The 13,906-nt window shown below is 40.3% G+C and overlaps 1 protein-coding gene across 2 annotated transcripts; it reads left to right on the forward strand.

Annotated features, from left to right (window-relative positions):
• The first annotated feature begins 7,117 nt into the window (after positions 1-7,117).
• Positions 7,118-13,183, forward strand: LMOD2 (leiomodin 2). 2 transcript variants are annotated; one of them, XM_053943238.1, is made up of 3 exons: positions 7,118-7,390; positions 11,106-12,431; positions 12,777-13,183. In XM_053943238.1, the coding sequence occupies exons 1-3, from the start codon at positions 7,118-7,120 to the stop codon at positions 12,801-12,803; spliced, it is 1,626 nt and encodes a 541-aa protein (XP_053799213.1). In that variant the 3' UTR covers positions 12,804-13,183. The 2 variants fall into 2 exon arrangements, with proteins under 2 accessions (XP_053799213.1, XP_053799214.1); XM_053943239.1 differs by having other exon boundaries at positions 11,115-12,431.
• The last annotated feature ends 723 nt before the right edge of the window (positions 13,184-13,906 follow it).

Here is a 13,906-nt window from a genome sequence, read left to right on the forward strand (position 1 = left end):
AAGACAGTAGAGAATTTACCTGGTTAGTACTGCTGCTGTTGCTTGCCTGTGAACTCTATGACTTGTTTGTATTGCTGGCATCTCCTTTTAAAAAAAATCTTCATAAATACACACTGTTAAAAAAAGTGACAAAGGAAATGCTAAATATAGTAACTACCTGTTTTGCTCTCTGTGTATAAAAAAGAGAGTAATTTTTAAAACTGAATGACAAACTGTAGGTTTGGCTAAGTTACATGGGAGAATTGTCTGGGAGTCAGGTATTAACAAGGGATGAAATCCATGCAGTTTTCATAATCACTTATAATTTAATAACTACCTGATACAGACACACATATTACAGTGTATTTGCAAATACCACCGTAAATAATACATTGGTAAATTTTACCTATTTTATTATGCTTCATTTTTTAAAAAGTAGTAGGCTAACTGCATCCCACTGAAATTATCCTTCCAAACCCCACATTTTTTTGTGCATTCAGCAGTTCCTCTGTTACTTTCTTTGCAATACAGTGGCCTCTACTTCCTTTCCAAACCTGTTGAGCAATATTGCGATGTAATTCCAAACAGCTGCTGTGCTCACCCTATGTCTGTGCATCAGTAGCAAGTGAAACGATTTCTATATATAGTTAGTAAATCTGTTGGCAATGTTTGTAAAGCAGACTGAGATTCTTCCTGAGGAATAAGAGCAGCTATGTGAAAGCAAGAGCATTAAGACCATCCTTGTGTACAAAGCAGTTTATCTTTTTGGTGTGGCAGAAATGAGGAAATGGCCAGTCTGCAGAGATGTGAAGAAGCACTTGCTTTGGGCAAAACCCTGCCAGGAGTAGTTTGTGCTGTCAAAGATAAGCAGGTTCATCTGACGCTGTTAATACAGAACATGACATTGTGCTGACATGAGATGATTAAAAAGTGTTGGCTGTGTAGGAAGAAAACTGGGAATGGGAATGACATTTATTCAATAAGATTTATTTTTCCCCAATATCTTCCTTATTTTAGTGTGATTCAGGTAGGCAAAAAGAGCAAAAAACCCCAAGTCTGCTGCATCTTTGGCACCAAGCAGCATCCGCTCTGTATAATAAAAAAGACCACCAGGATCCGTGCACAAAGGTGCCTGTGACATGTGAGCATTGAGATTTCTTTCTTTTCATTAAAGGTTGAGAAATTTGTTTGTTCAGAAATGTTCTTATTTGCACTCATGTGCTTTTACCTCCAGTCCTTCCCTGCAGTCAGGTTTACCTGACTCCCCCTGACTTCCCTTCCAGGATGCATCCATACTATCTTCCCATCAGCAGCATTATCAGAGCCTATTCACTTCTTCACTCCCTCTTACTCTTCTGTCTTGATAAGTATGGCAATGCAAACACCCCCACCATTGAAATACATTAGATTAGTGGTTGCTCTGTGGCTTGTTGGTATATGGTACATAATTATGTCCCCAGCAACTGTTGAGAAAGCTCTTTTCAAAACTGATCTGAGCAACAAGGCAGCCCACATGCACATGTTTTTGAGTGAAAGCTGATTACTGTTTGTAATGGCCTGAGTTGTTAAACTACAGCCTGGACCTGGAATCTGCCCTCCTGGTAACCTAGGGTGTGTTGCAAGGAATCTGTGGGAAAAAAAAATCTGTCTTTGAGGTAGAATGCTGAATCTGATTCCCAAGCAAAGACTGGTTTTGAATCAGGATCATGTTTGCACTTACCCCACTTTGTGTTCCCTCAGCACGTATGACAGAAAACATCTTTTTCTCCTGTGTGACTCCCTGTTTACAGCATCACCCGGAGAGATGGAGTGAACAACAGAATCATCTGGCATTGAGAAAAGCAGCTGAAAAATTGTTTCTTCAAATGCCTTGAGTGCATGCTTCATCCCATTTGCTCTGCTGATACCACTGTTAAATGTAGGTGATGACACATCCTTTTCAGGCACAGTACCGTGTGTGCACGATTTTCACAAGTTATGCGAGTCTCCCGAGGGAAAGAGCTGCAGCTTGTCCCATCAGTCTGCCTCGTGGTCTTGTGTACTTGCCAGGCTGCTTGACCCTGTGTCTCTCCAGGATGGTTTGAATTCTGCATTCAACCTGGGCCTGTACACACAGCATACAAAAACGGAGACATATATAGAGATAATAAATAAATAAATAAATAAATAAATAAATAAATTGCTCTAGTGGGAGGGGGAGAGCAGGCACGAGGAACACGAGGGCAGGACAGAGGAGATGTGCAAGGAGGAGTAGGAAGAAGAGGTCAGCAAACAGGCTGTGGAGGTGGCTGGGAACAGTAAGGGGCTTGCAGAGAAAGCAGGAGCAGGGGGCCTGCAGGACCAGGGATGGAGAAGGCAGCACAGTAGCAATAAGGCATGAAGAGAGAACTCAGAGGCTGGTGCCTCAGGGTCTGCTTGAGTGGACAGCATGATCTGGTTGAGGAATGAACCGGTAGCAAAAGTGGTAGTGGGAGGCAGGAGCAAGCAGCACTGCAGACGGGCAGCAGGAGACGTGGGGAAAGCCCAGCGTGCTGTGATACATTGTTTTTAATGTGCTCTATGGCAATTGGAGCTGTTCCTGCAGTGTGGAACTGAGCTCAGTATGAGCCAATGCATCTGTCTGACAGGCTGGCCTCGGGAGCCGGGACTGAAATAGCCACTGTCCTGCGCCTGAGGACAAGGTTGTACAGCCCTTTCTTTGCCTGCCTGTAGTTTTCCCTGCACTCTTCTGAGTGGAAATATACATTTAACTGTGGGCTTTGTCCTGCTGAGGGGTGAGCACCACCTGCCACATGTTGCTCATGGCCTTTAAGCAATTGAGCCGATGCGCCCCAAGTGTAGAAACGTGAGAAGTGGAACAGAGTTCCCTTGGCTACTGATTGAAGTAGTTAATTGCTTGGAAAGGCAAAAAGGACACTTAGAAGGGTTTCCTCTTGTAAAACCAAGACAATAAATGATCTTTCCACCAGGTTAGGAAAGATGGAAAGTCTTATCTGAAATCTAGCTACTGAAAGCCAGGAACCATGGGTGCCAAAGGCTACAATGATAGAGTGAATCCTCCTCCTATAAAATGGATGCTTCCAGTTCTCATTTTCTTTCAGCTCAGGTTCTGAAGTGAACAAACCTTTTAATAATTCTGTCGAATGAGAGATGAGTTCTCATGGCCTATTGGTGAAATGGTTAATTCTCTGCATACAGGATTTCAGTAGGGCATTAGGGATGTGAGTTCGGGTTTTCTGCTAGGAGTTGGCAAAGCTCTTCATCAAATCATCACAAAGATCTTTTAGGTCATCAAGTTCACCTGTTAACCTAACACTGCTAAGACCACAACTAAACTGTGTTCCTAAATGCCACATCTACACATATTTCAATACATGCAGGGATGGTGACTCAGCTATGGACACCTGTTCCAATACTTAACAACCCCTTCCATGAAGAGATTTTTCCTAATGTCTAATTGGAGGATTCATCCTAAACAGCAGTCAGTGTAGTCACTATAAATCTGCCCTCCTGTACTACATATGGTTCATGCTCTACTCACTGCCTCCTGTGGTGCAAGGAAGTTCCCTTTGCCACCTCACTAGCACACAATGGACTCTTCCTAAACTGTTTATAATGGTGTTATTGAGAACACAGCCAGGGAGATAGAACAGTTTGCTCAGACGTCTGGGTTTTTTGCTTGGTTTTTTTCAGAAATCAGAGCATGTATAGTGCGTGAGAAAGGAGACTGAAACAGGAACAAAATATTTCAGGTAAGACTGCTAATAACAGGAAAACACAGTCACTCCTGTCTGCTCTGAGTTCCTCTTGGAAGTTAGAACCTATGATTGAAATTCACTCTTGATATGTTTAGCGATGTTAAATTAATAAAAACCTATTTTTTTTTTTTTATTTTTTTTTTTTGGAATGTTGTAAGGGTGGGAATCTTCAGCCATGGCTGATGCCCACAGGAACTGAACCCTGATCAGCTGAAATGCTTGCTTAATGCCAAATACTGCCAGAAAGGGAATCCAAAATTCCAAATTAGGGGGTAATCTCAAGACAATTAAGATGATTGATAGCTTTACTATGCTGAAGAACAGGGTCAAAATAAAATGCTGAAAGGCTATTAAATGTGTGTAATCTTTCCCATGGAATGAAAACAAGTAAAGGTTCTGAGCACTCATGTGTCTAGGATCAAAGTATATGATTACAGAACTATGGAATTAAGGGCTGTGTTTTGGTGCTCATCAGGAGGCAACAACAAATACTATTCCCACATTTTCTGACCTATCAGTACTTGTCTTTACAGTTTTAGCATCTTTTTTTTTCCTCTATGTGTAATTTGCCACATGCTACAGTCTTATTATTTTTATTAAAATTGTTCTAGAAAGTGTTAGTGGCTCTTCACTTTGGCCATTTCCCTGTAAAGAATAGGTCCTAAAATACCGTGAGTGCCATAGAGGATCAAGAAGGAATACAAACCTCTCATAATCTCACCTGACTGCCAATTTTCCACCTGCTTCAGGGGAGAAATGTATAAGAAAGTACCTTGTCCATCATTATTAACATTTTTAAATTATCTTTTCTCATGGCTAGAATGGATATCATTGGCATTTTGTGTAGAAATAATATCACCACTGGCCCAGTGTTGGGAGTAGTACTGAAGGTAATATTCATGTTATTTAATATTCCTTTGGAATATTATTTTAAAAATGAATGATACATGCTGCTTTTTTAAAGTTTCTTTGAGTTTGGAAAATTTGGTTTATGCATAGAAAACTTCAAATAGACAATTCAGGAATCTATATGTTTATACTTTGTATAATGGACTCTCAGCTCAGGAAAATTGAAAGATTTACAAATTTTGTTGTACCTGACAAAAAAAGGAAGAGCAGAAAGCTGAGCTTTTTTCTGGGAAACAGTATATTTGACTAGATTTAAATTTTAACAGCTTATTTTTGCTTTTAATATTGTACATATCAGTGTTGTACATATCAACATTGTACTAATAAAATATGGCATATTTCTAAAAGCATTTCAGTTTCAATCAGCATTTTCCAACAGAAAATCTCCAATGATAACAATGTGAACCTTTGTCCTAGACATATTAAAGAAATAAAATTGCTGGGAGCGCAGCTATATAGAGATAATTAAAGTCTGTGTCAGCTCTACAAAAAGCATTGATAATGCCAAATTAAAAGAAAAAAGGAACTTACTATATTTTCATAGTCTTTCACATTTTTCAGAATTTGGCCCAGGCTTCATTCTGCAGGTGCAGCTGAAAGAGTGAACAGAACTCCTGTAGATGCACTGACCTGTCTGTGTGTACTTGGCCTATCATGGGACCTAATACCATGAAGGTATAAGGGTGAAGGTAACACCTGTACTCTATAAGCCAAGTATCTGCCTCCTTTTTATTTTACCCCAAGATTCTGTCAATGTAAATGAGCTGCAAATATTTATTTTTATTAAGGTGTACAATATTCTTATGTCTGCTTTATTTATGTATTATGTATTATTATGTATTTATGTATTTTGTAGGTTAGGAAAGACTAAGGTTATAAGCTTTCATACCATTTCTTGATCAAGATAACTGCATGAAGTTCATATAGACAAATTATCAAAGGAAAAATATAATTTCTTTGAGCATGATTTTCATAAAGATTTGATAATCTCATCTCTCTACTGTCAGTAAAGCTGTATGCATAATAATGAAACTAAATAAGCAATTTGGCTAAACAACATACCTCAGTTCAGGTGTCCAATCCATAGTGACCAAAGAGATGATGTCAGAAAAGAACAATACTTCAAATTATGTTTACTTACATTTTTATTAAATATTGGCTTGACTGTCTAAAACACACTGTGTGTTATCATTTAAGAAGGTTGATAAATGTTGTTATAGATGTGTTCCTACTTCCATGTACCAAAATCTTCTCTCTTCCTCTCCCTCCCTCTCTCTCACAACACAGGTTGACAGATATTGGTGGCCAGCAAGTTTCAAAAGATATTGCTAGTTCACCATCATTCACTGCTAAATAGAAAAAAAAAAAAGAAAAAAAACCCAAAACAACCACATCAGAAAAAGAAACAATAAACAGCACAAAGTTTACACTTTCTTTTCGTAATTCTTCTTACTGAAAGATGCCTGTCAATAAAAATAAAATCAGAATAATATATAATTTATTAGAAGAAACTATAATGTAGCTATACATTTAGAATAATGACTTGAAGGCTCTCTCCAGATGCACATCAGTCAGTGACAGCGAGCAACAGCCATTAAAAGAATAGCCACTAGAGGCCTTCAGTTGCTTGGCCTGTCAGAAGTGATGACGGCACAGCCCCCCTGCCCACCCAGGGCTTGTTACCCTTAAATCTCTGGGTGACTGTCCTTTTTCCTCAGCAGAGCACAATTCTCAATGTGAAAAAAAAATCTCACAGGTGCTCTAAATGGTCATGAACAGCTGATTCTCACTCTGATAGTCCTAGAAAGAAATAAGGGAATTAATAAAAAAATCAATTGTGTGATTTGTTACAAGCAATGTGTGACACTGCGGGAGCAGTGCTCCCCACAGCTGTTGGCACGCTGACCTCCTCCCCTTGGCTGCCTTTCCACCAATCCCAACCGCCTGCAAACACCTTGGTGGGATAACAGCATTCCACTAGAAAACTGTGAGAGGAAGTCCACTGAACAACGGCAAGGGTGTTTTATTTCCAGCCCTGTGACAGCTCAGGATTAAATGGATTTTCATTGTTCTTTCCCTACTGCAATTTGGACACGATGCCAGTGTAAGTGCGCCTGGGGTTTTATTTGGTGCCGCTCCCCCCGTCTGCGAGGCTGGTATTCTCCCACTAGCTGCCTGCTCTAAATATGGCCATGGCCAGTGTGTCAATAATCCCCCTCTTTAAGGGACTTGCAAACATTAGTGTTGGGACATTCTTGCTGTTCAGATGTCTAGCTGACGTCTGATGCTTAAAATGGAGCATGCTTTCATCCCTTCATGCATTGTCGTAAGCCCCCAATGATTACTCTTAAAAGGGTGCCTCTGGCTATGCAGGGAAACAGTTGCTGACCACACGAGACACAGCCTGATTGCTTCAGCCTTCTTGAATGCCTGGTCACTGTAGCTTTGTACCAGCCTGACCAAGCAGGACCATGTCTACCTTTGGGTATAGAAGAGAGCTGAGTAAATATGAAGATATTGATGAAGATGAGCTCCTCGCTTCTCTCACTGAAGAGGAGCTGAAGGAGCTGGAGCGGGAGCTAGAGGACATAGAGCCTGACCGTAACCTTCCAGTGGGACAGCGGCAGAAGAGCCTGACGGAGAAAACACCAACAGGGACTTTTAGCAGGGAAGCACTGATGGCCTACTGGGAGAGGGAGACCAAGAAACTCCTAGAAAAAGAGAGGTTGGGTGCATGCGAGAAGGTAAGATGCTGAGGCATTTGCTGTTTCCTACAGGTATTTGGGTTTTTTCTGCATTGGCATGATCTCACTGACTGATTTAATTTCTTTCCAGTTTCTCGTAGCATTTTTAGGAACATTGTTAGCCATACCTCTGTGCCTGCTAAAGTGCGGAGTATTAGCTCGGAGAGTATTTGTTCTCTGTGGAGGTACCTTAAGTGCTCTGTTCAGAACAGAAGAAAGTGACATAAAAATTATCATTAGTGATTAAAATAGGAAAAAAATTAAAGGGCATGTTAGAAATTATTAATAGGTAGAGATGTGGGCATTTGATTTTTTAAGAAAGCTATACAAAATGCCTTTCCTTAAAAACCAGCCAGTACTGACTGCTGAGAAACATGTAAGGAAGATAATTTTGAATACATGTTATGTCAGAAGTTGAGTAAGCGGATGCCAGTCTTTGTGCTCGCTGGAAGAAAGCAGCTTGTGTTGCAGTCAGCAGCTTCTTGTGTTGCTTTGTTCCTGCTGAGGATCCTTGGCATGGTTCAGGAGTCTTCTGGCAACTGTAGTCAGAGGGCAGCTGTACATTATTTAAAAAGTGGCCTGGGATAGAGTCATCAGTCAAACCATTTAACTGCATTCCCAAAAAAAACAACCAATAGTGTTTGTTAGGCAACTCATCCCCCAAAATAAAAATGTTAGTAATAAAAGCCATTTCCTGAACTGCAAATGAGCAGTACAGCTGGGCAGGAGTGAAGGGCTGAGTCTTGGCAAGCAGTGAGCACTCTCAGACTCAGCTGACGTCCATGTTGGCACTCCTAATTCTTGCTAAAAGTGTATGTGAGACTGAGCCCAATCAAAAAGCAACTTCTATTTTCATGATGGCTGCATGTACTTTCAAAGCAAAGTGGGGACTTGGGGATTTTTAAGCACTGCTGCATACCAAGCTTTTACTGTGTTTATAGGGACACATTTTCCCATGTTTAAGCAGAAAGTAATACAACAAAGATAGCAAAACTGAACTCAGAACCTCTGACAAACTTGATGCAGGAGCTTATTTCATTTGCAAGGAAATAATTGCAGTTTATACATTAGATAAAATATCTTCCTAGAGGAAAATCAGATAGATTAAATTACCTTGCAATATCTAGGATGTTTTTACATGTAAGTATTTTCTCTTGTTCGTGAATGGTGGTATAAGGTCTTTGCAGGCAAGAGCATAGACCAGTAGCTGTCATCAGACCATTAGTATCAGCTTGCAGACATCGACTTCACTCCCTGTTTGTCAGTCCTAGAGAGTAAATGGCAAGATTAATGTTTATTTCCAGCTTAGCCTGGAACTCGAAACCTGGGCACTTCTAAAAAACCCGCTGAAGAGGTCTACTTCAGTATCTTATACAATGGCAGGATCTTTCTTTTTTTTTTTTTTATTTTATTTTTCCATGTATATACAGCATTAATGATGAGTACTGGCTAAACCTCCAAGTCCTGGCAAAAGAATATACTTTTTGATCTGACAAAAAACTTCCAAAATGCATGTGTTGATATGCTGATATAGACAGCTTTCAGCTGTCTGGAAATTATGCACCTTTATCTAAGACGGTTATTCATGCTCCTTCTATAGTTAGTGGTGACAGATCAGCTGGTCCAAAAGGCAGACAACTTGCAGATAGCCTTTTAGGGTGAATAACTTGTCCTCCCCAGATATTTACCTCTGCACTGATTCTCTTAGACCTAACTTTTCATCATATTACTCCCACAAAGTAAGGTGAAGCCCTACAGGTTGCCTGCAGCAGTCCTGTGCCACAGTGCTGCTACAGTAAGAATATGTCTCCGTATTCAATTCCAAAATTATCATGCAGATTATTATGACACCAGACAATGTACATGACAGGCAACTAAATTCTGCCTTTGACCTCAGAAATGCCACTCAAAAAAAAAAAAAAAGTAGATTTTTATTAATTTAACATCGCTAAATATATCAAGAGTGAATTTAAAGGCGCCTCCTTCTGCTCATCTGCTGTATATATTCCTCGAGATATAAAACCAAAGCCATGAAGACAGGGTTTTGGATACTTGGTGTTTTCAGGTCTTAAAGCCCTACACATATATAGAAGATACAGATATAAATCTTAATCCCATAATTAGCCTATAGGTAGCGCAGTATCTCTCAGCATAAGAGCCTTGCTGAAGAAGTAGCAATAGGGCTGGGTCCTACAAGATCTCTGTGTCTAGGACAATGCAGTCAGACCCTGCAAGACCCCCAGGTACTGAATGCTCAGGAACATCAGGCAGAACAGCTCAATGTCCTGTTTCATTAAGAGTCACAGTTCTGCAAACATTAAAATTAGCATCTTTTTTGCATATTTCCCAGCACAGAATTCTGCTGAAAACTGTGAAGCAGTACCCTGCATTTTAACAGTTCTCTATTTTCAGAGCCAGATAACTAAGCAAACCTAAAACTGTACAGGTTGTCTAAAAATAGGCTGTCCTGTTAGTAACACTTTTGTTTTCCAAAAACAGAATCACTGTGTCTCTGCAGAGTGTACTCACTTTGGAAAATACAATCTAGTATTTTACAGAGATTAAAACACAAGTATTGCTAAAGTAGTGCATACAGAACAATTATAATTAATCCAAAGTTTTATGAACATTTACAATTGTAAAGAAAAATGCGTACCTATAGTTTTTCCAGTAGACAAAACATGACATGGGAGACCTTTTGAGCAAGAGGTTTAAGGTTGGTTGTAGATTCTGGGTTCTGTCACACCCCATAGATCCCCACTGCACAACTGGAGTCGTCCATGGGGAGAGTGAGGCTTTCCTGGGGTGAAGACATTTTCCTGCTCCTCTGCATAGAGTTCTCTTTTGCCACCAATTATGCTAAAGGCAGCAAGCAGAGCTTTTGGGCATGGTTCCAAATTTTCCTTCCTGGTACCCACCAAACACACTAAAAGAACCTTGTGTTTCAGAAAAACAGTTCATTTGCTCTGTAGACAATGAGTTATAACAATTTATGGTATGGCGGCTGACCTGCGGCAGCTGGCGGTGAGCACCGGCTTAGCTCCTGACAAACACAAAGAACAGGGGTTATTGACATGTGGTTACATCTTACCTGTGGGAATGCATCTCAATCCTTTCTTCACAAATAATTTATTAGTATGTGCAGCCCATGCAGTACATCCAAAGTATTTTTGACATGACTTCAGTAATTCTGTACTGTTTTGCATGCTGGTATACAAGACTACACATGCAGACATTATTTGTATTTTAAAGCATGGCAACCATTAATTTTTTAGACATACTAACATATGCAAGGGAGTCTGAGATGTCTAATCGTCATGAAATGAAGAAGCTTGTTGCTCATGTTCATTCTGAAATTGTTGTCTTATGTTTCTGCTGTCAAGGATCCAAATTATATCCCCTTGTAGACATTCCAACACACAGAAAACCTGAAGTATGTACATGTCATAATACCTTGTATCATGTTTTATCTTGGCAGAAATCACTGACATTGGTAAAGTGTTTACTATTTATGCTAAGCATTTTCTAAAGAATGTCGAAGAAATAATGTTAAAAAGGTGTTAGATGAAACATTTTCTCTTCTCCTAACTGTATCTGTTTGTTTTTAGCTTTCAATGTTAATTTATATAGTGTCAGTATAATTTTTGCTGTGCTAAAAGGCAGCAGTTACATTACTTCAATCATGTTTAACACCCACACCTACGTTCCTGTTCAGGATTCTGAGCAAGAAGAGGACAATTCAGAAGAACTTCAAGAAGAATGTTTCACAGAAAGCAATAGTGAAGTGTCTGAGGAGGCATATACTGAAGAGGATGATGAAGAAGAAGAGGAAGATGAAGATGAAGATGAGAGTGATGATGAGAATGAGGAAGAGCAAAATGCTGCAGCTGGCAGGCGTTCTGACCACGTCAGACACAAAAAGTGTAATGGTGCAAAGGACAATGAAAGCTTCCTCAATGGCCATGATGGAAAAGACAGTGATAATCGGAGCTTAAAAAGCAGTGCCATCCACCCTTGTGGAAATCCAACAGTTATTGAAGATGCTTTGGAAAAAGTTAGGAGCAATGACCCTGACACCACAGAGGTCAATCTGAACAACACTGAAAACATCACTTCACAGATGCTTATACAATTTTCTCAAGCCCTGAGGGACAACACAGTGGTTAAGTCATTCAGCTTGGCGAACACCCATGCTGATGACAATGTGGCAATAGCTATTGCTGGTATGTTAAAGGTTAATCAGCATATAACTAGTCTGAATATTGAGTCAAATTTTATCACAGGCAAAGGCGTGCTGGCCATCATGAGAGCTTTGCAGCATAACAAGGTTCTAACAGAACTGCGGTTCCACAATCAAAGGCACATCATGGGCAGCCAAGTGGAAATGGACATAGTCAAACTGTTGAAAGAGAACACCACTCTGGTAAAGCTGGGGTACCACTTTGACCTTGCTGGCCCAAGAATGAGCATGACAAGTATCCTGACAAGAAATATGGATAAACAAAGGCAAAAGCGTATGCAGGAGCAGCGGCAACAAGAGTCAGGTTGTGACGGAGCTATCAATCCAAAGACCAAAGTTTTGCAGAAGGGGACACCTCGGTCCTCACCTTATGTGTCACCTAAAAGCTCACCATGGTCTTCCCCAAAGCTCCCTAAGAAAGCACTGCCAGTGAAATGTCAGCCTTCAGCACCTGCACCCCCACCTCCCCTTCCCCCCTCGCCCCCACCTCCCCCTCCTCCTCCCCCTCCTCCGGTTATTCCAGAGAGGAAGGTACCTACCAGGAATATAGCTGAAGTAATCAAACAGCAAGAAAGCTCAAAAAAAGCCTTACATAATGGACAGAAAAAGAAAAAAGGCAAAAAAACCAGAAAACATGAGAACAGCATATTGAAAGAAATTAAAGATTCTTTAAAATCAGTCTCAGACAGAAAATCAGAGGAAGGTTCACGACCCTCCACCCGGCCATCCACCCCACAAAGGTCTCTCCATGACAACCTTATGGAAGCAATTCGGGCAAGCAGCATAAAGCAACTAAGGCGGGTAAGTAAGAGATCCTAGTTCAGTAACTGATTGTGGTTCAAATATAGCACAAGCTCAGTTAATTTTAGTACACACATTTAGTTAAAAAAAATCGTAGAAATTTGAGCATAATAAAGCACTTGGAAGGAGGCTTCCCTCTTGATTAGGCTTTTCTCAACACAGTGATTTCTGTCTGACTGTGATTTTGACAGAAAGTGGGGTACTTTCCCAGGCTCAGTCTTGTTATGGGAGATGATGTGTAGCACAGAGCTCCTGGCAGTGTATGTCTGGCAGGAATTTCAGGTATTTTGCCATCTAGACTGTACAGAAAATGTAATGAATGCCCTTCCCTTTCCTGTTTCATAGGTGGAGGTACCAGAAGCACTTCGGTGAAAGTCTGGATGGCAGAAGAAGCAGAGCAGTGTTCGAGGGGATGCTGCTTGTTCTTTCACTGGTGGTAACATAGACTGTCTAGAAAGCTGCTTCCAAAGTACACTTTTAGATTCAAGCCATTTCTCTTTTATTTCAAAGAAATAAACCTGCTAAATACAAAATAATGCTTTAAGGATCCGTTTGCATTGTAATCTGTAAATATGGAAATAATTTTCTTTTTTATTTAATGATATTTATATTGAGAAGTTATTGCTTATTTAGATATTCTTGTCAATATCTGATTGCACATAACTGGACAAGTTCTTTACACTGAGATGTAATAGTTTACCAGCCTGTGGTTTCTTCTTTTACTTTTCCCATGAATTTACAATAAATGTGGTTTGAAGCTTTCAAGCAGACACATAGTCCTGGATTTCTGTGAGTGAAAACCCACTACATGCTTGCATCAAGTTCATGAGCATTCGGGAAGTCTCCTGGGAAAGAACCTGAGATCTTCTCATCTGCACCTGAGCATATGTGGAGGACAGTACCTGAGCCCATATGTTAGTGCAGTTTCATATTTGTATTGAAAAAAATGGTTTATAAGGCCATTAAAACTAAGCTATGGCTTGTGTCAGGTCACCAATACAGCACACCAGGTCCTGAATCTTGGCCTAAACAACTGGAAGATGAACAGAGCTCTAGCTCACCTTGACTTACAGGCTGATAGTTAATGTCAATATTTTAAGGATGCAGCAGAGTTATTCAAGTGAGATCCCTTCAGTACTAGTCCTGTCTGTGATCAGAACTAACCCCAGTGCAGACATCCAGTCAGACAGAGAAACTTGAAAAGCAGCCTACCAACCAGGTGGAAAAAGGCTTTCCTCTGGTATCAGTTGAACAACAAGCAGGGTGTGAACTGTCAATATGATACAGTGTAAGCAGAGCCAACGTCCCTTGGAGATGCACAACTGGAGATATCACATCACAGGCAATGGCACGAATAGCCCTTCTTCATGTAGCACTAGACATCTCCCTCTGTCAAATTAGTTATGGTTCTGGGTGCTTCAGCTAGTGTGAAGGCAGTGATAACATGAAGAAAACTGAGTAGTGGCCAAAATGTT

This window comes from Vidua chalybeata, chromosome 5 (genome assembly GCF_026979565.1).
Source record: "Vidua chalybeata isolate OUT-0048 chromosome 5, bVidCha1 merged haplotype, whole genome shotgun sequence".
NCBI lineage: Eukaryota > Metazoa > Chordata > Aves > Passeriformes > Viduidae > Vidua > Vidua chalybeata.